Genomic DNA, 26980 nt, shown 5'->3' with positions numbered 1-26980 from the left:
CGGCACCCTCCGGCGCACAGCGCGGCACCGGCCGGCCCGAGGACGGATACCGAGCTCCGAGAAGAACCGCGATCAGCACCGGAGAGCAGCCGTGGTGCTGGTGGCGGCGCGGCCGCGAGTCAGGCGTGCCGTAGGGCAGCCCTGCGAAGGACCCCCCCGGTCGCCCTCGCGCCGGATGATGCAACCGGGCCCTGCGGCGGGGCCGCGCGGCGTGCGCGTGCACAGCGCGGGAGCGCGGACGGCGGGTAACGGGCGCGGGAGCGCGCGGGGCGGGAGCGCGCAGCTCGGCCGGTGGCGGGAACCCGCGGGGACGGGCGCCCTCAGAACCCCCGAACCACCGAGCGACGGGAGCCCAGCACAGGCCGCCCGGGCCCGCGGGGACGGGCGCCCTCAGAACCCCAGCACAGAGTTACGGGAGCTCAGCACAGGCCGCCCGGGCCCGCGGGGACCGGCGCCCTCAGAACCCCAGCACAGAGTTACGGGAGCTCAGCACAGGCTGCCCGGGCCCGCGGGGACGGGCGCCCTCAGAACCCCAGCACAGAGTTACCGGAGCCCAGCACAAGCTGCCCGGGCCCGCGGGGACCGGCCCCCTCACAACCCCAGTACAGAGCGACGGGAGCCCAGCACAGGCCACCCGGGCCCGCGGGGACGGGTGCCCTCAGAACCCCAGCACAGAGCTACGGGAGCCCAGCACAGGCCGCCCGGAACAGCGGGGACAGGTGCCCTCAGAACCCCAGCACAGGCTGCCCGAGCCCGCGGGAACGGGCGCCCTCAGAACCGCACCACAGAGTTACGGGAGTCCAGCACAGGCCGCCCGGGCCCGCGGGGACGCCGTGCTGGTGCCGTGCGGGACGGGGAGCGGGCTCGGTGAAAGACACAGCGAAGGCGGAGGAGAGGCTGGTACCGGGTTCAGGGTTTGTTGCTGTGCGGGTTTATTTGGGTGTGATGCACAGCTGGGGGGAAGACTGGAGCACGATGTCGGTGTATGAACTGAAGTGTCCACATGGAGCGTGGTGTGTGCTTGAACGTTTTATTCACCCTGCACCTGTTACAGTCGCTGCTGGCAATCGGCTTAAGRAGATCTCTCTAATTTCAACCTTTTTTTTCTCGTTACTGTCTTTTCTAGACTGGGCGGTTACTGTTAGGGAGACCATGTGGATATGAGAGCCTGCCCCAAGWTAMGAACAACCTGAATGTCTTGTACAAAACAGGTAAAAATCCCACCAAACACTTGCTGTTTCCAGAGTTGAGTATGACATAAGTGCATTAAAAATTTAATAAAATACCTAATCCAGTGGTGCGAGGTAGTTTAGAGGTTCAACAGATAGTAAAGGCCAAATTCCCAACCCTTCCCTGTGGGAAATCAAACCGACTTCTCCATGGGAACTTCTTGGAGGCTGTTCCTGGTAGTATTTCCTCCATGGTCAGGGAAACAGGTTTCAGTGAAGGTAACCAGTCTAATATGTGTGTGTAGGGCCAACGACAGTGGCTTTGTCTGCTGGAAAACATGTTTGTTCTCAGACTTTGCCTGGTTTTGCAGGTCAAAAAAGCAGGTTTGGGGCAGACAACCACGTGATTGAAATGTGATGATAGAAATTCGTGTGAAACTGGTATGCCTGGTTTAAAAATGATTATAATCTCCCACTTTTGCAAATGCTGCTGTTTCCATGCTTTCAGGATACAAGAGTTAAGAGTGAGTAGTGCTGGATATACCCAGAGCAAACATGTTGCCAGTGTTCTTGTTCTGAAGAAATTAACAGGAACACATTGTAAAAAACCTTCCAGTATCTATGATGGTATTGCCAATAACAAAAATGTATTCTGTCTTGCAACCCAATCATTTTATACATTGATCTGGAAAACAATTTTTTATATCTAATCTTTTATTAGGCCACATGGTGTTTTCAATTTTGTATTAAATATCTCACTCTGAGAAAAACAATTAAAATTCATGAAGTGTAGTGGGAACATGATGCAATACTTGGTTAGAGTTGCCTCTATGTCCAGGCATGTATARTCCCTCTTTTATGAAAATGAACTGAAAATACTGGACTCTGTAGTTAYTTAGGTGTTTAAATTATRCARTAAATGCATTGCAGTGTARAATTATGGAAATWGTTTTTGTCCCATTTGAAACAGCCTTTRAAAAGRACTTAATCCTTGTCAAACAYTCTGTCAGGGATATGAAAAAAATACACAAACTGTTGCTTCTATTTCAACAATGAGATTGTACATTTTCCATGTTCTGAGGTAGTCTAGCTATTTTGATTCACTTACTTGAAAATACTTGTAATATAAAGAAAAGCCAGACAAGTCTTAAGCCTGCAAATGTGTAATTATTGTAGGATTATAGAATGGTTTGGAAGTGGCCTCAAGGATCACTGAGTTCAAATCTTCCTGCCTTGGGCAGAAACACCTTTCAAAGAGCCATGTTGCACAAAGCTCCACCCAGCCTGGCCTCGAACACTTCCAGGGTTGGGGCATCTGCAGCTTCTTTGGGCAACCTGTTCCAGAGCCTCACCACCCTCACAATAAAGAATTTCTTCCTAATATCTTATCTAAACATGCCCTCTTTCAGTTTAAAGCCATCCCCCCTTGTTCTGTCACTACATGCCCTTGAAAAATGCCTTTTCTAGCCTTCTTGTGGGCCCCCTTTAGGTACTGGAAACTTGTATAAGGTTTCCCCAGAGCYTTCTCTTGTCCAGGCTGAACAACCCCAACTAAAATAGGTAAGGACATTTCTAGGAATTGAAATTGTGTCTTATGTCAATATACGTGTATTGTACGTGTATGTATGAATGAAATAAAATTTAAAAATACTAAAAGTAAATGGTAACTATATATGTATTGATACAACTCAAAAAACCTATGTCCAGAGTTTTATTCATTGCAATAGTTTCATTTAAGCCAGTGGTAGCTACTTAGCAACTCACTTTGTACAGATGCCTATATCAGAGGGGTCAGCCAAAATCTCCATGTAAATTAAWATTAAGTAAGATAATGGTGATACCAGTGGTCATTGTTAAGAGGCCTAAAGTAAGTTTTATTTAGGACACTGRAATTGAGACATTATTAGCATATTTTGATTTTTCAGTAGAAGCAAATTGTTCAGTGTGAAGAAGGGGATGGGAGGGGGTTTTTAATTATGCTATTATGCTTTTAAATGTTGAGATGCTTAAATGTCAAAGCTRTTGTGGGTTTGTTTTGTGGCTAGGTTTGAGGTCCTCTTCTGTGACAGTGTGTAGGAGAGACCTGAAGATCWTCTTACGCCTCAGCTTGACACTAACTGCAGACAGCAAAATGACAGTCAGGTAAAACATAAAGTCTTGCTTAGCTTGTTCCATCCTTGCTGATCTATGAAGGTGAAAAGTCTGAGGAGTGGAGCAGGATGCATGAAGTTTTGATTGTATCATTTCTCTATATGAGAAACGTAGTTTCTCAGTTTTTTCTTCTTAGTTGAGATATTAGATGTGGGTGGGTACATGCTTGGTGCAGCAGGAGATGTACCCTTTGGAAAAGGGAGGGAATGTCTTTCCTTTAAGACATAGGTGGCAGGAACACCTGCTGTCTTGGCAGGATCCATCTGTGAAGGCCAGTTGTTTCACTCTAAGTACCACAAGTAACAGATTTTAAAACAGTGGCTGGGGAGACTGGGTAAATTTACTGCATGAGTGAGTGAGATGGAATAGTAGGTTTTTCCAGTGGAGAGGTCTGGCCATCGGAATGAAGGAGTGAATGGGAGGTTGATTGTAGCACGAGGGAGCAGTAGGAGGGCAGTTGAACAGAGTGGGAATAGCATTGCTACCTCTTTGTGAGGCACTGCATGGAATGGCTGGTTTATTGTGTGAGGCTGTGATAGGTGGGAAAGACATTCAGCTGCGGGGTGGCTGCTATAGAGAAGGTACACTTGTTTTAYATATCAAGAATGGGGAGGGGGTGGTAATGAGAGACTGAAAATAGGCTGCGAAGGGGATGGGAACAGCAGTAAACAGGGAGAGGATGGCAGCCTGTGGCCTACTATTTAAAGCAGTGAGTGACACAGAAGGTGACGGGGGAGGTGCGTAGAAGGGYTGCAAATGGTTTGGGGGTGGTAGTGGCAACCCAACGGTTCACCTAGGTTAGTTCCATCTCTTACAATAAAGTCAGAGTTTGCCAGGCAAAGGCGAAATGGAGAAAGCAAGGGGATGATGTTTGTACTAAGGCAAAGCCCTGCTCMCCCCAGCCAGGGCTGCTCTCCCTGTGTGTAGTTTGTTCGCTGCTCAAAGGCTGCTCCGCTGACCTCCGCGGCCCTGACCCTGGGGCTCTGGTGACCCGTTTCCCACGCCGGCTGGCAAGGAGAGCAGGGAGCTGGGATCAGCCCACAGCTCCTGCCGCTGGCCGGACTCCGGGGAGGAGCTCAGCCRGCGCCGAGCAGGGCTTGCTGTAGCCCGGGGCGAGATGCAGCGCTACACCGGGCATCTGCCCGAGAAAACCGGGAGCCGCCACAGCCTCGGGGAAAGGGGCCGCGGTCTGGAGGCAGAGAGCAGCGCGACCCTGACCCTCGGAACGCGGACGCGTGCGGATGCGTGTCCTCGCGGGCCGGACCCACATGATGCTTCTCGGTGTCGCTTTTCGCAGCCGTGCTCCTCGGGGCGTGCCAGGGCTCCGGCGTTCGGCTGACCCCCRTGGGGCGCGGGGTGGCGAGCGGGGCGGTGCCGGGTGCCGGGTCCGTTCCTCAGGGAACCCGGGGCGGTGCCGCAGGTGCGGCGGAAGTGACGGCCGGCGCGGTGCTGCCGGGGGAACATGGCGCCCGCGGCCGCGCGGGGCAGCGCGGAAGGTAAACAAGCGTGAGGGCGGCGGGGACCCCGGGGGCGAGGTCGGGCCGGGCTGGGAGCGCTGGTGCCCGCGCGGCGCGGCGGGGGCGGCTCCCACCTCCCCCCCGAGCGCGGACGGCGGGGAGGAGGGAGCCCAGGATCCCCCCTTCTTCCTCCGCCTCCTTCTCCTCCTCCCGGCTTCGCCTCAGCCATTGCCCCTCTCCGCAGCCCCCCGGCGCCTCCCTCCGCCGCCCCCGGCTGTATGGTACACGGAGCGAGGSCCCCTCTCCGCCGCTCCAGCGGGAGGAGCCGCGTCCTCAGCGCCGCCGCTGCAGAGAGGTGGGTGAAGGATTCCCTGGGCCCTCCCGCCGCCGCCGCCCGCCCCATCGAGGCCGGCCCAGGCGCCCTCCTGGCTCTCAGGAGCCCTCCTGGCTCTCAGGAGCCCTCCTCCCCGGGCTTGGGGGCGGCGGGCGGGGAGCAGGCGGGCTGGAGCGGGGAGCGGGCACGGGTGAGCGTACCTAAAGCCTGGCGGGTCCGGGACGGCCGCAGCCCCGCCGGGCTTCTCGGGTTCCTACGGACCCCGGGCCTGCCGGCCCCGCTCCCCGGGAGCTCGGCCTGCGAGCTCTGCTCACGGCGGAGCGGGGCGGAGTGTGCGAGTAGACAGGCTGAAGTAGGTCAGCTGAGTTCCTGCCCCGAAAATGACTATTTCTCCCCCAGCGTAGCTGATGGTGAAAAAAAGTAGCCGTGATCTGAACGAGTAGAGCTACCCAGAAYTGGTACCAGAGCTTTGATCAATTTGGTAAATAGTGAAACGTCACTTAAGAATTTGAAGTTCTTGCCTTTTTATTGTTTGGAGTTTGGGTGTCCCTTCCCCCCCATTTAGAAGAGGAATAGGAGAACCATAAAGCTATTACTGGATAAAAGATCAGAACTACTGAAGCATGTTACATATACTTGCCCGTAGGATAACCCACCTCTTGCACCATCATTGCCCCAGTTCATATTCAGATCCCCTGAGCATACTACCATGCACCAACATACTTCCTGTCTTTTCCCTTCCAACACCTAGCAAACGTGTTTAATTTCTACCACATGTCCTATAAACTTTCTCACTGACACTCATCACCTTTCACTTTCCTTAATTATACCCTGTGGCTGGTTTGGATCTACACATGTGTTGATTTGCCTTTCAGCATGCAGAGCACAGCAKATAACCATTGAGCTCACTCTGGAGACATCAGACCTTTTTCATTCATCTAGCTGTTAGTTTGGAGAATATGTGTAGAAATTAAACATGTTTGAGATTTCTGTGTTTCTGACAAGTGAGTTTGACATTTGACAGTGAGGTCAAAACCTGAAGAAAGGGCATGATTAGTATAATTTTATCAGAAGATGCTCGGAGCATTRACTAAATGAGCAACATAGATACATATAACAAAAAGACAAATGGAAAGGGTAGTTTAACAGTCCTAATTGAGATTAAAAATATTTTTACTAATATAGTTCAAATACTACTTGTAGCTCATTCTTTCTTATGCTTAAAATTTATGTGGTAAGTCAAAAAAGATAGGATTAGATTTTCTGTAACTGAGATACTTGTTACTTTTCTGTATAAAATACAGATAATACTATAATTTTCTTAATATCTTCACAGTGAGAAAATCATGGTTTACTCATGCCTTCTTACATTTGAAAAAAAAWAAGTGATTCTATAAGCCAAAAATACATATGTATAAGAACTGTTGTCACTCAGGGAGTGCAGTCCACTTTGAGAGTAGTAGCAAATCTGTAGTTTTCAACATCATCATTCAGCTTTTGGGTATTAGTAATACAAGTTTTTCTTGTTAAAGGCAATTCTTATTTATGTGGATGTATCAGCTATTTTATACAGGGCACCTGTTCTGGTGTCAGTAAATGCAATTGGAAGAGCTTTGAGCTGAGCTTGCTCTGTGTTTGGGAGCAGGTTTTTCTGTACAGCTGTCATGTGCAATGACCCTTTAGACAGATGGTTCAAGCTATCTTAGTGCCTGTGAAGTGAAGTTACCACTTCTGGCACCCTTTGAGTGAATAATAACTGTACTGAGCTGAGGCACAATCCATGCTGAGATTTGGTAGATTTAGTTGTARCTATTTCTGATAATGCTGCTGATGGCCTCAGAGAGCACTGAAATGAAGTGCTGCTGTTGCTGTGAACTGATTCAGATTGCTCCCAGATAACAGCGTTKGCAGAGGTTATCAGAGGAGCTGTCCTGATCAGCTCTGTGCCCCAAGAAATGGAGCATGGACAGTTTTCAGAAGCAGCCACGTTGTAGTTACTGGAGTTCTGGCAGTCTGGTTCCTCTGACAGGTAGTGATTGGTAAACTCCTAACTTTTCGCTTCTCAAGTAATCCAGTGCTTTTGGAATTCACAAGATGAATTGTCTGAAGTCTTAAACATGAACATACCAATGTGTTTAAGATAAATTTTTTTCCCAAATTTAGTGTATTCAATATAAAGTATTTAAGATAAAACACATGGAAACTGGATGTATTTCTTTGTTCCCTACATTTGCCACTGTTGTAGCAGTGGAAAGTTTTGATAGCCACTGGTTATTGATCTATCCTACATCACATCACTCCTTCTGTTGCAGTTAGTGGGAAWTTATGATGAAAAATGGTGGACAAGGTTTAATGTTTTTAAACCAGTGTCAAACCATGTAAACAAAGGTTTAATTWGGGGAATAAATTTTTACTTTATATGGTATAATTGCATTCTTACTCAATACAGTTCACTGCATTCAGWGGCCCAGCCTTCAGCCATGTGGGCAGTTGTGGATGTTTGCTAGTGTGCTCAAATACATTGTTTGTATTGTATTTTCCTATGTGTGTATAACATTTGACTGCAGAGAAATGTCCTATTCCTGCAGAAAAGTGTGTKAAGAAAACTAGGGCCAAAGAATTCTGCTCTGGGCAGCCTTTGCTGCACACCTCACCAAAATAAAGCATGCATAATGGCTTTAAAATTTATATTTAAATACATGCATTTGGTGGATGGAAGAGATTATTGCATTTTAAGCTTTGCTTTAGTACTTTGTATGACCAAAGCATGGTTGTGTGTGTCTTGTGAAATATCTTCCAATGTGTAACTTGTACATAATAGTGTTTTATTATGTGAAAATTTGTTGTTTGGCTTTTTCACATAGGTGATTTCTTAGAAAATCTATGGGATAGGTAGAATGGGCAAGTACTTCATAATCAGTAAACAAAAGCAACTTGATAGTTCTGTCTCAGCATCTCAAATAAGTTCCTAATGAGCCATAGAAGAGGAAAGCATAAATTTTCCTTTGAGCTGGTGTGCTAGACTTGGTATTGTCAATACTTTCCTAGAGCAATATATTTCTGTCCCTAGAAAGTGCATATAAGCTTGTATATTACATAAAGACTCTTGCTTAAAGGGCCCTTTTTCRGATAGTACCACTTTTGGAGAGATTTTAAATCCAAAAGCAGGACATGAGTCAAAAGCAGGTATTCTATAAATTGCTTCTCAATAGCCAGTGCATTTAGACTCCATTTCTTCAGCTTGTGACTAAGAGTCTCAGACACCCTGAGGAAGGAAGGTTCTCCTTGTTTAGCAAGGAAAAGCAGTCTGGAGTAGGGTTTTCAGACTTTTTTTTACGTCTGCAGAATAAAGATGAGAAATCAGTGTTCCAAGTAAGTGGTTTTGCAGTCACAGCACTGTAGACTCTAATGCATTATGTGCTAAAAGACGAAGAAATGTCAGGAACAGCTAATATGGTTAAATGTATTTCTCTTTTGGCTTTTCAGCTGAGTCTTATTTCCTGTGCTGCATTACCCTGATCAGCTCTAATATGTGCAGAACAATAATGGGCATCAATGTAGATTGCCCTCCACCTCCCTTTCATTGTTTATACATTGGAATATTTTTGTTCCAGTTTTCCTACAGATGACTGCAGGCTCCATGTCTTTCTTAGGATTAAGTGTGCTGCTGTGATTTGCATGCATGAAGGAAATCTAACTGAATTTTCCATTTTTATTGAAAATATGAAAAAAAAAATCGTTATATATTGTCCTCTGGGAAATAACTGCAGCATTTGAATAGTGCATAGAATTACATCAAAGATTGCAAGTGTGTGTGTGGGTGGAATGGCATAGCTATGCTTTAGAAAAATTACTTCATTTGAGAGTATTTTGTATTGCTTTTTTTAATGTTTGAACTACAAYATTGCTGTTTGCTTTTGATGGAGGATGTTAGCTTTAGAAATGAAGATTTTTACCAGTTAAGCATAATAGGCATTTACTTATCTACTTTCCCAGTTTTCATACTATTTTAACTCCTTTGTGTATTTGCACTGGCTATGCATTTTTTTGTTTTTAAGAAAGATTTATCTGCTGGTAATGGATATGGCTTTTTGCCAAAAAAAGGATATTTTCTCCTTTTATTTAATGCAGGAGCATAAATAGTCCATTTGCTTTTCACTCACAGAATTCTGAAGCTTCTTTAGATGGTGTAAGGAGAAGTCTAACTGGTTTGGTGTCTACTTAAATAATCCATTAAATACTCACTGCTGTTTGGGAGGAATAATATTTTAATGTTGAAAACTGTAGATTAGCTAAAAGTAGCATCAACAGGAATGTGAAAAGAAGGATTAGGTGACTTAAACACCCACATTTTTAAAACATTCAGAAATMATAATTTCCAAGTGTTGACCACTTYGTTATCCTTGTGGAGATTTGTGGCTAAGAGTTTTAWTTTTWTTTTTGTTTTTATGGAATAGCCAGTTGCAGGGAGATGTAAAAATTGGTGTCCTAAAAGATGTTCTGTAAACACAGGTGGTTTTTATTTCTCAATATTTCAGTGATTCCTGCCTTGTTAGATTTAAAATTTGAAGGATAGTAGAATTTGAAGGATCATAACATGATTTTTTTTGTGTTTATGTTTGTCTTACTTCTATTTGATCAGAATTAAAAAGGAGGTTGTAAAAAAAAAAAGCCCCACATCCATGCACTGTTTGTGTAAAAGCAACATGATCACAGATACACAGACTAATTGAGGTTCTAAGGGACCTTTGGAGGTCATCTGGGCCACCTAGAGCCAACCAGTTGCCTGTAACTCTCTGGTGCTGGTTTGGTTGGGGGTTTTTGTTTGTGTTTTGTTTGTTTATATTTTTCTTTTGTTTGGAGGTTTTGTTTGTTTTGGTTTCTTTCTTTGAGTATGATTTGTTTTGATCCTTGAAAGCTACATTGGAGGTGTGTCTGCCATGTCTCTGTGCCTAACTTCGCTTGCCAACTTTTCCTTTTTTGCTTCTTGGAGGATGGTGGAAAAGGCTTTTCTTTTAGGGCCATGCTGTGTACAAGTTAATTTGTCTCCTTTTATTTGTGGAGTACCCATAATGTAATTATTTTTGTCAAGGTAATGCAAAGGTCCTACTATCTATTTGGACCTTGCTGCTAGGGATTTTCTATGTTGTTCAGGTACACACTAATGCATGTTTTGAAGAAATSCCTTCAGTAGGATTGCCTGTGTGATGGGACATCTCATTACTTCCAGATGAATATATATTGTTTCAGTCACCTGGGGAATGTTGTTTCATTTTTTAATTGAAACAATTTTTCTTTTTTGAGATTAAATATTTCATTGTTTCTTTTTTTTTCTCCCAATACATTCTTGTGTTATTCTGTTCATGTTCTCAGATTTTCAAATTGCAATTGTCCTTTTCCATTTTTAACCCTCACGGAACTAAAGCTGAGCCAAATCTTAGCTGGTTTCCTAAAACACTGTAACTTACACAGTTTTACTGTCTGAGAGTCCTTGTAACCATGGAACCTCTTGGCTGATTTCAGACAGCAGTGAGAGTTGTTTCAAGTTGCTGTATGTTTTATGAAAATGAGTGGCCCATTTAAAGACAAGTGATCGTTAAATCTCTTGAATGGGAAAGACTGAGGCATGAGCTCAGCTATTATTAAACATCAGAGAATGGGGATGGGAGGAGATGAGTTACAAGTACTCTGATGAAARAAGAAAAAAAGCTGATATTGGTGCTTACCTTTTTATTTGATATCAGAAATCCAATTAGAAAACAAAATCCTGTAAAGTCAGGCTTTGTGCTTCCTCTTCAGTTGGTTGCTTCTTTTTGAGGTTGTACATTAGTGAAGTGGTTGTTTCCTYATCTGCTTTTGTGTAAGAATTGGCAACAACTAAGAAAAATATCTGATGGTAATTTTTGTTTCTGGTAGGCATTTAATATTGAGAAATAAGAGACTCACACTATGAGATTCCAGAGCAGTTTGCATGTTTCTCTTTGTCTTCACTGACATTGAGGGGAATGTGCTATCTTGAATACTGGTAAGAAAGCAAATGGATTGTCATCTTTGTTCTTTTGTTCCTGCTCTAACTTTCAGGAATTTATATTTTGTGAGAAGGCCTTAATTGTRATGAACACTCCCAGCATTGACTTTATTATGAGAACCCATCGTCAGACTTCAACAGTGTGGGAGTGGTGCTAATTCCWWGAGGTGTGGCTACAAACACCCACTCACCASTGTAGTTTCACRCAGACAAAGGGTGTCTCCAGTTTGGTTTTCCAGGATGTGTGCTGAGGAGTGAAGGAGAGGAGATGTTTATCCATTGATGGATTCTAATAAAATGCATTCCAGTTACAATGGCAGCAGCTAGAAAGTGGTGTTTGATGAAGTRGGGGKAAGTTGGGTAATGAAGTGGGGGTAACTGCTCTCTGAGGCTGTGAAAAATGGGGTACCCTTGAGTCACTTCTGGGTTCATATACTTGKGTCAATGTTTATGACCTTSAGAATCTGCAGGTTTTTCTAATGCGTTGGTATTATTTAGTTTTTCATGTGGGTTACCGGTACCAAAAACTTAATAGTTTTATTTGTTATAGGAAATTCGGAGTTAAATGCAACAAATACCTGAGGGAAAGTTGCAGTGTAATTTAAGGTGGGATGATGGAGCAAAAGTAGCTGAACCAATTCTAGTAGTAAATTAATGCCAAACAGGGAAGTTATTGCTCTTTCTCTGTTCCTGCTCAAGTATATGTCCTGCCCTCTGCATTAGGATGGTTCTTGTGCCAAACCCCACRGTGTCAAGTTGGAAGTCAGCTCTGGGAAAGAGAAAGATTTCTAGTTTTGAGGTTTTGTGTGTGCTGAGGAGTGGGGGTGATCATGTTTGTGTCACGTGTCTTTTTTGCRTCTGTCCCTTCCTGCACTTAGTTTATTTTTTAGTCATGTTTATTAATTGAATTGACTTTCTGGGGAAGCCAAATGAACCCCAGAAATGGCTCAAAGTAGGCAGCAGGAACTCAGGTCCTGGAATGAGACTTAGAAGGAGAATGGAGTGTCCTCTTGTCCTTTGATAAATTAATTGGTTCWAGCTGCCTTCTGCAACTTCACCCTGCTTAAACCCAAGGAAGTTGAACGACATTTTGATACATTTCTGGATATTGAATAGGTTTTAATTTTGATTATTGAATATTTATCTTCCTTGACTTYAACTGGGTAGGATCCTACTATTCTTAGATTTCTTTTTGGTTTATTTGCAGTTTAATCATAGTTTGCATGTAAGTAACGCTGTATCTGCAAATGCTTAATGAGAAATTAAGCTTTGTTAAGCCCACTATACAGAACATTATTTTTGAGACCTATTTTTGTYAGTGCTTCTTATTGCCTTAATGTTTTGTGCCTCATAAATCTCGTAACCTAATATTTATCACTGTAGTAAGAAATGGGGTGGGACCTGATGGGACTGTGTTTTTACTGAGGTGAAGCACACAATCTCAAACAGTATCTCTGCAAATGTTCATTTTCACAAATAATTTATGAGTAAATTAACATAGATTTTTAAAACATAATAAGCAAGGGAACATAATAAACAAGGGAATTTTTTTTAACATACCATGTACAAATCTACTGAAGCTTGTTTCTGAAGTTAAGGAAGTTTGGCTTCCTTTCTGAAACCTTTGATATTCAAGAGTGGGTGTTTTATTGCTCCCTTGGGATAAATTCTTTAGAATGATTGAGGGGGGAAGAGGTAAAAAACTATGACAACCTTTTTAGTTCATTATATGACCATGAATTAACTTAAAGTAAAGGATAATTTTGGCAGTGTTGCATAGTTATTCTTATTCATTACCCTGTCTTTAAAATGAGAATGGTTGGTTGGGGGAGAAATACTTACAGTTTGTGTTTTAAGTTATGTCTTAAGTTGATTTTTCAGCTGGAGAGAAAACAAAAAGGATGGTGAAGACTTTTAAGTCCTAATAAAAGCAATCTCAGGATTTATCTGGTGAGGAAGGGCTTGTAATATGTTATTAGATATTACAATTTACTTTTTTTTTTTCTTCCTCAGGTGATTCATGGCAGGGGACGTGGAAGGGTTTAGCTCCTCCATCCATGACACCAGTGTCTCTGCAGGATTCAGAGCACTGTATGAGGAGGGATTGCTWCTTGATGTCACACTTGTCATTGAAGACCACCAATTTCAGGCCCATAAAGCACTGCTTGCCACCCAGAGTGATTACTTCAGGATTATGTTCACAGCTGACATGCGAGAACGAGATCAGGACAAAATCCATCTGAAAGGTCTGACAGCTACAGGCTTCAGTCATGTCCTCCAATTCATGTACTATGGAACAATTGAACTGAGTATGAACACTGTTCATGAAATCCTTCAGGCTGCCATGTATGTCCAGCTTATAGAGGTGGTAAAGTTTTGCTGCTCTTTTCTCTTAGCTAAAATCTGCTTAGAAAACTGTGCAGAAATTATGAGACTTCTGGATGATTTTGGTGTAAACATCGAAGGAGTCAGGGAAAAACTGGATTCCTTTCTGCTAGAGAATTTTGTGCCACTCATGTCCAGACCTGACTTCCTTTCATATCTGAGCTTTGAGAAGCTCATGTCTTACTTGGATAATGATCATCTGAGCAGGTTTCCAGAGATAGAGCTGTATGAAGCTGTTCAGGCCTGGCTGCGCCATGATAGAAGACGCTGGAGGCACACGGACACCATCATTCAGAATATCAGGTTTTGTTTGATGACACCATCCAGTGTTTTTGAGAAGGTTGGTGCATTTGAAAAGMAATAGGTAGGATTCATCATTTAGYTAGGGCAGCATGCCATTAAATAGGTAAGATTCYGAAAGCCATGACAAGGAACAAAGTGATAGCATTTATTTTTCTAATAAAAGCATAGAAGGCAAATATCTGAAAGTATTGTCTTTGGTTATTAGACAATAACACCTACAGTGGCTGGAGAACAGGTAGGTTTGCAGTACRTGTTTACACGTGTTTTTATATGGAAAAGACATTTTGAAATAAGGTCACTTGTCTCTAGTTTGACTTCAAACGTTCTTAACTGTTTTCCACAAGTTGCTTCTTGTTTTCCAGAGGCTTTAGACCTGCACATAATATGTAGGGTGTATGTTACGAAAATTGTTGTCAATATAATAAAAAAATAGTGATTGTAGATCTTATGTGGCTTAAGTACAGGGGAGGATTATTTACTAATGAAAAGCAGCATCTGCTTTTTAATCTGCAGAGTGTTTTTGTTGTTGTATCTTCAGTGCTTGTGCTGTTACAGAGCAGTTAAAGATCCTGCATACTCTTGGTTGTACACAAGACATAATACAATCAAAAATTATTGAAGGTATCAAATGTGATTATTTACTTTAAATCTGAGGATTCTTTGTAACAGGTGATCTTACAGTTCAACTGTTCATTGTATGTAGTAAGAGTTAAAAGAGAACTTGCTGTTTCTACTCTTCTGTTGAAGAACAGAAAAAAATTATTGTTTTCTAGTTCATGAGAATCTCTGAATACTTGTTAACAGTAGAGGATTACMATACTTTGTAAGCAGTTCTCTTACAGGCCAGTAACAAGTGTTCAAGTTAGAAATTATTTATCTGTGCTGTTTTAACAATGTTAATTTTGTGTGATAAGATACARCTTCTGTATTTTTCCTCTCAGCAAATTAGGAGAAGTTCAGACCCTGTGTTTTTGTTGTGCTTCTTACAAATTAATTTCCCATATATTTTTACTTGAGTATGTAGTGAATACACGGGCAAGGTTTTATTGRTTTTGGTGGTTTTAAGGGCTACTGGATTGTCCAAGTAGTAATTCTTACACTTTCTTGTATTTCAAATTGTAAGAGCTATTAATTACTTCAGACTAGTGAATTTTTATAGTTCGGATTTCTTTCTGTGTGTGTGAATTGAGTATAGGAAGTAATACGTAAAATATATTTATGATGTTATACTAGACTGTAGACATAAAATTAATACCTAAACATATTTTAAAACACTAATGTAATGTTTATATTGTGTTAAAACATTTTTAACTAGTAGGAGCTGAACTCTGCAGGATCCTGTGTAGTGTCTTGTTTTAAATAGCACTTCTACCATATTACTACATCATTTCAGCCCTTCAGTAATAAAACTTACAGAATTCTCAACTCTTTTTTTTGAGGTTAATCTAATAAGGTAGGATTTGTGCGAGCCTGTTTCAGCTCTTTGAGTTTCAGGGATATAAGCTCAAGCASCAAGCTGTCTTCAGTTAAATTTCTGTAAGTGCAAGTGAAAATAGATGTTGGTCTTCACCATATTTAGGTATAACTCCTGGAGCTGGTTTTGATATCACTGGTATAAATCCTGCATGCAGTGCTTCTCATGTTTTATCTTGACAGCTACTAAATGGCCCAATAAGTACAACTTCAGGAGAGAAGTTGTGTTCAGCATGTAAAAACTTTCTCAGCAAATACCCTTTCTGTTAAGTGTATGTAGAAGCAGAGAAAAGCCAGTGCAGATTATGGAGTGRGACAACTCAGCAGAGAGAAGTAGAGCTAATTATGCCATTTGTTACTGCAGCTAGGAATGCATTTGAATTCTACCCTGGCTAGAGAGTAGTAATGGACAACTGCAGTTGGAGCCAGCATCAGAATATAGAACACTTGATTTTTTTTTTTTGTAAAAGAGTATGTCTGTTCACTGTTCTGGCAGTAACCCAGGGAGAGCCCATTTCTGTGTGTAGAATGGGGAAATAATGGTAAAACTGCCCCGTTTTTGGAACCAAGATCCACAAACAGAATTCTACCCTCTTCCTGAAGCCAGCACATACTGAATACCTGCAAAGGTATACCAGTACAGTCTGAGGTTGACTCTTTTAGTTCAGCAAACTCTGTATTTGCTATACACTGGCTGTCTTGTCATATGTACTTYTATGTAATTTTTCTAATACACATTTCTCAGATGCTTATCATTGTAGTTTATAAATAACTTATATAACTTTGCAAGACATAGTAAGGATGCTTTTGGCCTTTTAAGCCATTCTGTTCCTTACATCATTTTTTTGAGAGGTGTACAATTTAAAGTTTAAATCAGTGCCTGTAGTTCCAACTATATTTCATTATATAGGTACTGGAGGAAACTATATAATGATACAATGATTTCCTTGATACACTGTTTAAGCTCCATTTAGTTTCTGTGTACTCTTCAGATTGAAATGTTTAAAAAAATATTTTTTTTAGTGTCCAGTCTGTAAGGTTTGTTAGGACTAGCCCATGCTGATTTATAAATTACCAACTTAAATCAAAAACTTACTAATCTCTAGGTTCATCAGCTTCTGCTGTAGAGGTAGGATGCATGGCACATTATCTTTTAATAWCTGCTGTCTTGTGCCTAGAAAACAGTGATTTTTGAGAAGATGTCATTTATGCTATTGTGACTTTACCTTTCATAAATGTGATGAATTAATTTTTTTTCTGATTTACCTCTATGTCTTATAGTAAATGTGTATCTACTTAGACAGCTTTGTTTGCTGAAGCTTAGAATAAGAAGGTAGGGTGAGGTTAGGGGRCCCCTCTTATTGTATGTGTTGTGCTTAGTATTTTTGATTGTTAAAGTTATTGTTGATTTGAATACATTTGCCAGCAGTATTTATTATGTGCTGAGCTTCTTAATTGTGTCATATAGATGATTGATTCCACTCTGGTTTGACTCCAGCTTGACTTTGACAATTTCTCTTGCTAGTTTTTCTAAAAAGGAACAGCCAGAAAATCAGTTTGAGGGCATGATTTTTGTTGCACGGAGGGTGTGCCTTTCTGTGGTTAGGCTGAAAACACTTAAGTGATTTGTAGCCCTTGCAGAATAGCTCTTCAAAGCCTTTTACTGGTACTGACCAGTTCTCATACCAGCTTWTAATTGTGATTAGAATATGGCCAGAGATACGTAGATGTGAAAATAATAAAGATCCTTGTTAGCAGAGTTGAAGGATCTTTAGTTTTGATTCAGGTTAGTATCTATTAAAATAAGCTGGGTTTTATTTTTTGGGTAAGGGTAAGAATTTAGTCTTTAGCAGTCTGATACACATGCCATYATTATTCATTGAAAAGATGGAGCATTGCTTCTGTACTCCTACTATCTGAGTTTGAGGTGCATCTCTTACACATTCAGAATTGGCAGWTTTAGAAAACTTAAGCACAATAAGTTGGAAACAGAGAACTATTTTAAAGCTTCTGTTACTAGAGATGATAAAGTTACATTATGAGGCATCCAGATTTTTCTGTGCTTTTGTTTTTGTTTGTCTKTGGAGATTTTTCACCAATAACATGCTACAGTTCAGTTACCAGGTGCAAAAGTAATAGATGTTTAGTTTGGGAAGTTCAAAAGAAGCCTTTATTTCTGATTTTGAAAGCTTTTTCTTATAAACCTAAGTAACAAGAACACAAATAAAGCAGTATCTATAAGTGGTTGTATGAGGAAAGTTTTATTTTTTAAATCTACACTGAAGTCAGATGTGTTACAGAACGTTTACCTTGCATTTCATTGGCCTTCCTGTAGTTTTTTAAATAGTGTAATTGTTTTGAGGGTGGGGGAGAGTTGATGAAAATAATATGGGATACAGCTGGTCTTTAGTRAGGATCACCTTTCAAATTAGAAATTAATGGCTTAATTTTTGTTTTACTTCTTCATATAATATAAATTRAAGATTCTGAGACTTCCATAGCTGCTACAACTAGAAAGCATACATTGCAATACAGYAGAAAAATAGGCAATGATTAATAGCTATGTTAATTTGGAAAGCCAGCAGTTTTAATGGAATGTTTCACTGATTTAAAATGAAGATGACAAAATGCATTAAAGCTCAAATTTACTCTAGAGGGATGGTGATTTTGGTATTGACTGCCAAGGGGGCAAGTAGAGGGGTTGGTGTTTTTAGTTATTTTTACATSTTTTATTATGGAATGACACATCTGATTTTGTTGCCATTGTTCCCAGTCTGTGTAGCTAAAAGTCTGACTGCAAACCACTGTAACTGGTAGATACATTGACATAGCTCTCATCCTCCATCTCTGGAGATGTTGAGGAAACTCTTAAATTAGGGCTGTGTCTCAGCATAACCTCTTTAAGAAGATTTTCTCCAGAAAATTAAAGAGAAAAAATTGGAAAGAATGTAAAAGAATCACATGAACAAAGCTTTAGCACTTGGATTAAATTCTATTTTTTACAGTAAGACTGGTGTTGATAAGGAAGTCCAACTTAAATTGGCTTGGTGACCTTTCAGCAAGATAACAGAATGGTTTTTCTTTAAACTTTGAAAATGCTTTGAAGCATTTATATATTTTTATCAATTCAGAGTGCATGATGTACTCTTTAGGAATGCACACTCATTTTACTTCAGGGTCCATCACAATTAATATACGTTTCCATCTGTTTTGCAGAAATCTGTGTGTTCTGCTTGAGTGTTGGAAATTATGGACACATTCCTTCCAGAGCTTCTCTCTTTGAACTTAACAGGAATTCTGGTCTGTTGATAAGCACTTAGATATTTGCTGATCAGTAACTTGTTGCTACTTAGAGGTAGTGGCAGAGCCTAGTTTTGAAAGCTTTTGAAAACTGAGGGATTTCCTGCATGTGTTGGATGTCAGGTAGAAATTCCCACMAAAGGCCATGTGCTTTCATTGGCTGACATACATGACTTACAACTGTTTTAAATACCAAACTACCTAAATTTTAATGCTTCTCTTTTTTGATTATACACACAAGTAATGAAAATTACTGTGAAATTATTTGAAAGTGTAGGCAGAGGGTTTTCCTTATTGTGGGCTGAACAGGGCTTTCAGATCATTCTGGAATATTTCTGTGTGCAACTGAAAGTGGGCCAAATCACCTACATTTGCCTTGTTTTCATTTGCATCAAGCAAGTGTGAGCAGTCTATAATTTTCCTGTAGGCATTCCCTAAAATTCATTGTAGCCCATCCTCTGAGCTTCAGGTGAGATGCTGCTCCTGTATGGTAGAGCTTATACTGGTCAAGGCTGGAKGGCTAAAAGCAGGGATATTTTTCCATGACAGCCAAGTCTAGGAATGCTCCAATTACCTTTTCTTACCAGAACTGAGGTAATCAATCACTACAGGGATTTTCTTCCTGCGTATTTTAAGAATTGCTAGTTTTCATGTTCAGCTCTTCAAATTTGTGTTTGTTGAAGCTTCTGCACGAACTTCAGTCACAGAGGGTGTTAATAATGGGGTGTTGGATTTGCTCCTTGGTGTCTTTTTCGTTTAAAGTAAGAACTTGAGGCTTTGCTTTGTCGTGAGTGCCTTTGTTGAGATGAGCAGTAATAAATAGGTTGATTCCTTGATCTTGAGGGCCTGTCTCTGGTATTAGACACTTCTTGCTGCCTTTGGCATGCACTCATGGGATGAGATTTAGGCTGTGTGAAGGAGTAGAGTGGTGAGGATGTAGGCTTATTTTAATTCTAGTTTCTGGCTGGCATTTCAATTTCTAGATCTAATGACAGAGTTGTAAATGTTGAGGGAGAAAGAAAACAATTTTCCATCTCTGCCAGATTTTACTGGTATGCTTCACATTGTAAGCATGTTGATCTTGTTGTCTTCCATGATTATCCAAGAAAATCTGAACTACATATAGGTGGAACAAAGATAATATATATTTTTATTTAATTTCAAAGATGATAGCTCCAATTTGGGAATACCTWAAGTAGTCCTGCTGTTTTAGAATTTGAAAGTTCCTTTTAAGGATAAAGTAGCCCAGCCATGATTCTTTGTTATTTTAACTTCCTTTTTCATTTTTTGTAACCTTTATATGTTAGCATTKTTCTGTGCTGTGGTTCTCCATGTCAGCATATTTTGTGTAATTWGTATTCAGTCTTTTCAGTCAGGCAAGGTATATGGTTTATTCTAACAAATACCATATGAGCAGATTTTTCTTYGTATGATGTATTCTTTATTTGCAACAAGAAAATGGAGCTGTTGTTCCCAGAAGAGTTGGGCTTGCTGTGGGTGATCTCTTAGTACCGTACCTGAGTAAACCTTTTTGCTCCAAAATCACTTCTGGTAAAAACAGTAGAAAGAAGTTGGACAAAGGTGCAAGAATAATATATGTGATCTTCATGTGACCATCTTCTTTTTTTCCAATAGAGATAAGTTGAACTTGTCAAAATTAAGTGAAGGAAAGAAAAAGTGTAAATAAAAACATCAGGTCACTGTCACTCTTGCGCTGTACATTGCTTTACAATAGTAGGTTGCTRTTCAGGGTTTTTTTAAAAGTCTGATGTGTCAAATGATCTCAGAAAATGCAAATTACATTGAATAATAACAGTACAAAAGACTTTTTTTAAAAAACAATTCTTTGACAGCAAAATGTCTCAATTACTATACAAGGAAGAGATGTCTAACAGAAGGCTAACAACATTTAAATAGTACRTGTTTATGGAACAAGCAACTACTTCATTGACAGGGTATAAAGAACATTAATTTCCAAATTGCTTTCCATATACATCAAAATTCATACCACCACCCTTGAGATGAGTGATGATACAGGCTTTTATTCTTTGGGACAGAGAATAGGAGGAGGTGGGATAAAAGATATTTAAAAATAGTAGCTTCTGGTGTTACCTTCTGGTCACTTGAAATTCCTGAGTGACCTCACATTTTTTCAAAGCATTACTTCTTTTAYTTGGAGCTGATGGGTACTAAAGGCATTCAGACTGTGTGAAAGCAATCCAGTTTTACGTGAAAGAAACTAGGACTTAAGATCAAATCGGATTGAGGATTTGTGGATTTGGCAACATSTAGCAGTTTTTTGTTTGTTTTAGAAGTGTGATTCAGGATGCTGTGTTACACCTGACTATACAGCAAGAGTGAAGCCTCTAAAGAGATTCCCACGGTGAGCRGAGAACTGCCTCAAGCTAGATAAATTAAAATATTCAAGACTGAGATGTGTTTTGGAATGGTCTCAGGAGCAACCTCAGCAACTTAAATTGGCTTAGATAGTAGGAACGATCCTGGAAAGGAATTATTCTTCTCCCTTGTGCCTACAACTCCAATAAAACTGAGCAGGCAGGGCTCTTTTCAAATTGACTTGTCACTTCACTACTCTGGTAATTCAAAGGTTGTAACTATCACCTGGAAGTGGAAGTTTAGTACCTCTGCAGTTTGCCAAAGAAATGCACAACCAAGTTGCCATGTCTCCTTCTTGTGTTAAAGGCGTTTTTTAACCTGTGGAGACTCACAGAGGGGAAACCCTAAGGTGATCATCATGATGAGTGGTTGGTGTAAGCACATATTCTGAAGGAAGGGGAATATGTACCTTCCCCTCCCCTCCATGGCAATTAAATAGCCCTGCGAGCAGAGGCTAGCATTTGGGAGCTCAGACTTCATTGTGAGAATTCAGAAAAAAAAAATCAAACTGGAGTAGACCTTGGTAACCACAGAATGGGTGTGTAGAGTGTCTTTGAAACCCAGGAAAARAGTGAATTTTTAATTTGGGTGCTTTTTTTGATTAAGCAGAAGATGAAGAGGAGTTTTTTTTTGGAAGAAGGAGTAATGATTTTTTAGACTTGGGGATTTCAGTTGTGCCTAATTCCGGCATAAATTCTGCATGTGATTATTCTGCTGAAAAAGTGAGTCACTGCTCTTAATCACTAAATTGCCTTCTGGATTTTGGATAACAATATATCAGTTTAAACCTTCATGCATAAATGCAATTGCTCTCAAGATTGCCTGAATGAAACAAAGTAAAATAATTTCTAATGACACGTAGTGGTTTAGGTTTTCTGGATTGTTTCTCTTGGTCAGAATTTTAATGTCTTTTAAATGTATTCRTAGGTAAAAACATCAGAGTTTTATCGATACTCCCGGCAGCTGCGACATGAAGTTGACCAAGCCATGAATTACTTTCATAGCGTTCACCAACAGCCTTTGATGGAAATGAAATCGAACAAAATTCGTTCTGCCAAACCCCAGACTGCAGTATTTAGAGGAATGATAGGACACAGTATGGTAAACAGTAAAATTCTTCTCTTGCACAAACCGAGGGTCTGGTGGGAACTAGAAGGTCCTCAAGTACCTTTACGACCAGATTGCCTTGCCATTGTAAATAACTTTGTATTCTTATTAGGTGGGGAAGAACTGGGGCCAGATGGTGAGTTCCATGCTTCATCCAAAGTGTTTAGATATGACCCAAGACAGAACACTTGGTTACGGATGGCAGACATGTCTGTGCCACGTTCTGAGTTTGCTGTTGGAGTGATTGGGAGGTATGTTTATGCAGTGGCTGGGAGAACCAGGGATGAAACGTTTTACTCAACTGAACGCTATGATATTACTGAAGATAAATGGGAATTTGTGGATCCCTATCCAGTCAATAAGTATGGACATGAGGGGACTGTGCTTGGTAACAAGTTATATATCACTGGTGGAATTACATCATCCTCAACTTCTAAGCAAGTGTGTGTGTTTGATCCCAGTAAAGAAGGGACAGTAGAGCAGCGAACAAGGAGGACTCAAGTGGTCACTAACTGTTGGGAGAACAAATGCAAAATGAATTATGCAAGATGCTTTCACAAAATGATTTCTTATAATGGTAAGCTTTATGTCTTTGGTGGTGTCTGTGTGATCCTGAGAGCCTCATTTGAATCTCAAGGRTGTCCATCCACAGAGGTTTATGACCCCGATACTGATCAATGGACTATATTGGCTTCTATGCCAATAGGTAGGAGTGGTCATGGTGTAGCTGTTCTGGACAAACAGATAATGGTTCTTGGAGGCCTTTGTTACAACGGTCATTACAGTGATTCAATTCTCACCTTTGATCCAGAGGAAAACAAATGGAAAGAAGATGAATATCCAAGGATGCCRTGCAAGCTGGATGGGTTACAAGTGTGCAGCCTGCACTTTCCTGAGTATGTTTTGGAGCATGTCAGACGTTGCAGCTAAAATAGAACAAACAACCCAGTGAAATGCAAAAGAGTTACACTAATTTGTTAAAAAAAAAATACAAACCAGCTGAATTCCTTCAGAGACATTTCCTTGTGTGTAAGAACAACTGCTACGGGATGTACAGGGAGTGTACTTACCAGTTTGTTGGAAAAGGTGATAGTTGGTCTGACCTTGTAAAAACTTCGTTGGTTTTTTTTAAACAAGTGTAATTGTGAGATAAAAATATATTTTTGAGTCTGCTTATTGTTTTTGCAATATTTTATGTCCACGATGTGTTCTTTTTTTTTTGATGGCCATTGTACCATTATGCTTTTGAAATAGGTTGAGTTTGACAAAGTATTTGTGAAAGGAAGAGAAGAAAGATGTTTTTATTTTTTATTGAGCATCAAAATACACCTCATCATCTGTACTAGGGTACAACCAAGTATAAAGTAACAAAACCAGACCATTTCTGTATTTTACATGGTTCTTTTAAATGCCTTTCCCATTACCAGCRAAGTACTCTCAAATCTTCTAGGTGTTTTTGTTTTCCTTTATTTACTTTGAAGAAGAATTTTAATCCCTTTGCATGACCTTTTTCCTGGTTTTGTACAGTTGTACCAGTGAGTCTGCCAAAATGCAAATTACACATTTTCTACTAATTTGAAAGCAAAGCATTTTTATATTCAAAACACTTATTACTATGCTGCCTTCTATTGTCTCTATTGTGTTTGTTGGTGAGTAAAAAAATGTATACACACATGTGCATACACTGTAAAAACTGTATATAAATGCATCTTTTTATGTGCAGTTAAATATTATATTTTAACTAGTGCACAGACTCAGCCATATCTGTCGAATTTAAGGTATTCTTTAATGAGCTAAAYAATTCAAAGTTCTTAAATTAAACTGGAGGCCTCATTTGGTATCAAAGTACCTTATCTTTAGTATATACTGATGGATTCAGTAATCTTAAACTCTTTATATTGTTGCTACATAATGAACTGTTGATTATTTGTTATTTTATAAATTATTTTTTAAAAAGTAAACTCATTTTACCTGAGTTTCTATTTGGTTTCAATGTGCTGCCCAGTTTTCTTTTTTCATTTAAATGGGAAATATCAAGAAGCAAATGCACAGTGCTGCTGCACCCAGCAGTTATTTTTGGAATTGGATACTGGGTATAMTACAGTTTTTTGTCAGTACTTGGCTTATACTCACACTTCAATATGAGTACTCATATTAAAGTGGTATGATATTATTATTATTTAATTATTAACTGTTAAGAACTACTGTGTTTTGAAAATGTGGAGCTAGGTGATTGATTTTAGTATAATTTCTGTTTCTTTTCTAAAAATTTACACAGCTATGGCTACTGACCTTGGGGTGCCTGAAAAGAGATGGGTGGTCCAAGAGGGCTTTGAATATTCCATTGTGTTAACTTGCAGGTATAACTGACAGTAGATTGGTAAGAATTATCTGCCAAGACATAAATRATAACAGTAATTACATTTTGACTACCTTTGTGGATGTGAAATTAGCCACTGCTAGGAAAACGTAGAGGGGAGATCTGGGGAAGCTGAAGGCATAGTTCAGATGCTGAAACATGCAGTTGCATRTTTTGTAAAATCTTAGGCTGCTGTGTTTCATTCTAAGACTTCACTTTATATGCAGCAATGCAAAACCACTTTATTCACCATCTTCCAGTCARAAATCACTGTAGGAAAGAAATGCATGGTACTCAGGGAGTTCAAAAGAATGCACTTACAAAGGGACCAAAATCACCCTTAATTTTCCATGTTAAAATGAACACCYACCTGTCTAAATGATATTTGAAATAATAGAAGTTAAAACAATGCGTGAAATTCCTCGTATTGTGTTCTGATATCTTTGTAGGATTRGGTTCTGGGTTGAAATGTGGGTATTTGGAGCTATATGGCAAGTCAGCAGATTTTTAGAGTTTGTTTATTAGAAATTATTTATTAATCGAGTATTTTCATATGTTTTAAAAGAGAGAATGTTTGCCATCATAGCTGTAGTGGTAAGTTATTTATACTAGAAGAGACTGGACCAAATATTGATATTCAGCCTTCTGATGCAGACTAGTTTGCAGCTAAATTTTTAACAAGAATTCAGTTTACTGAATTAGAAATCTAATTTGTTTTCTGGATAGCTTAACTTAAAGCAAATGTGGTTTAGACTAAAAACTGAGTTTCACTGTGAGACTTGTGTGTACATCACCCTACACGGGTAGAGATAAACTGACTCTGGTAGGTGCTGGCTGTGCTGATTGTACATAGTTCATGGAATATTGGAGCACAACAAAAAAAGGTTGGTTTTTTTTTTTGTAATATATTTTAAAAATTATTCTCTTTGTCATCAGCTCATTTCTCAATAAGTTACTGGGGCAGCAAAAACTAATCCTGTGTGAGCAGGCTGCCATGGGCACATTACAGAGTCAAGTCCTTCACTTTATGTGGGTCACTACCAGTGTGRGGAGCTGCTGTGGCTCTGGGTATCTGGTGTGCAGGAATCAGATGTCTTTATTAAAAAGACATGGCCAAGACTTTATTGAAAGTAATGGAAAGGATAGGGGTGGCTCAAGTTACTTTTTTGAGTCTGTATTTAAGCGCCTTCTGAAGTTCTGTGCGCTCAGCAACTGCCCCAAAATCACTGGTGAGTGCTGATACTTGAAAAATGAAGAATCAGATCAGTTTTGGTGCTGTTTTGTAACTCGTATTTATCTTCAGGTGTCCAGTTCTGAAAGATCTTGTTCAGGATTGTAGTAGTAATTGTTCTGTGAAATTATAATTGAACTGTTGGTTTCAGCTTCCCTGAAGTTGTGCCTCCTTTGAGAGGCTGGCTGTAACCTTTCCASCATTAGGGATGGTTGGAATTTGCTTGGGATTAAAACGGTGGGGATATGAGAGAATGTTTTGTCAATTTATATTTCTACCATGCTTTTATTGTTTCACACCTGAAATATAAAAWTTAGCTTCTATTCTGTTCTATACTGCAGTGGAACTTCTAATGCAGTTCCTTTTGTTACTTAATATATTGAAGGGAAATTTTCTTAACTGAAATTTTTTTATGTTTGCTTTTAGTATTTAGCTCCAGATAAKTTAGTACTTAAATGCAAACAAACCCTAAGATGGCTAATGAGAATTGGCTATTACTTTCAAATTTTGAGCATTATGGTCAGATTAAGATGGCTTTTTAAAAACATTTAAATGCTTCTCATTAGTCAAGGAAAAGGTAAGTTATAATCTTTGGTTATTAGGTATAGGGAGGTTCTCCTATTCCCATCCCATAATGGAATATCAGCAAATCTAATGTCGCCCACATATTTAAAATTCAATATATGACCTGCTTTTAAAAGCAAGTGTACTTACCTTTTTTTAAAAAGGTGGACACARTGAGTTACAATCTAGGGTTTTTTTCCACATCTATAGAAAAAATTATCAGCTTCATTTCTTAAGTTAGCAGCCAACTTYAGGAGGAAATTTTCTTTTCAAACAAGACAATGGACAAAAAGCACAGCGCTCCTGTAAAGAGACTGGATACTGCCTGTTCCCATTTCACATGCTGCTATGTCTGTTTTTAGAGGACAGATATTTTTTTTAGTAAGTACTACATGAAGAAAAAATAGCTCATTTTCTGCCACAAAGTGTTGGTAGTTTCATTGTGGGAGGTATCAGCTGGCAAAAAAGAAACTTCAGAATTTTTTTCCCCATGAACTCYGCTGAAAGAAGGCAGTCCTTGGTTTTGCAAAGGTGCAGCTGCTTCAGAAAACACTGTAGCAAGTGGCAGCATTATGAGCTACCTGGCAACCTGCTTTTATGTTACTTKCTTTTGAAAAATGTGGATGCCCTACTTTCTGCAGTATGACAGCAGTCCTGTTAGAACTCGCTCCAAGGGGTTGACTTTAATATTTCCCTGGTTTCTGAGATTTGCAGCTATTTTT

At 40.0% G+C, this 26980-nt stretch overlaps 1 protein-coding gene across 5 annotated transcripts; it reads left to right on the top strand.

The window, feature by feature from the left end:
• The first annotated feature begins 32 nt into the window (after nt 1-32).
• On the top strand, nt 33-23079 carry KLHL15 (kelch like family member 15). Of its 5 annotated transcripts, XM_057375465.1 has the most exons (6): nt 33-245; nt 1127-1211; nt 3215-3311; nt 5022-5132; nt 13153-13864; nt 21925-23079. In XM_057375465.1, exons 5-6 carry the CDS (start codon nt 13160-13162, stop codon nt 23032-23034), a joined length of 1815 nt encoding a protein of 604 aa, XP_057231448.1. In that variant the 5' UTR covers nt 33-245; nt 1127-1211; nt 3215-3311; nt 5022-5132; nt 13153-13159; the 3' UTR covers nt 23035-23079. The 5 variants fall into 5 exon arrangements, with proteins under 5 accessions (XP_057231448.1, XP_057231451.1, XP_057231447.1 ...); XM_057375468.1 differs by lacking the exon at nt 5022-5132 and having other exon boundaries at nt 13153-13504; XM_057375464.1 differs by lacking the exon at nt 5022-5132.
• The last annotated feature ends 3901 nt before the right edge of the window (nt 23080-26980 follow it).

Source organism: Malurus melanocephalus, unplaced genomic scaffold (assembly GCF_030028575.1).
Source record: "Malurus melanocephalus ecotype Western Australia unplaced genomic scaffold, MMel_1.1 scaffold_250, whole genome shotgun sequence".
NCBI lineage: Eukaryota > Metazoa > Chordata > Aves > Passeriformes > Maluridae > Malurus > Malurus melanocephalus.
The sequence above is the reverse complement of the archived record's forward strand: the minus strand, read 5'-3'. Positions and strand labels throughout refer to the sequence as shown.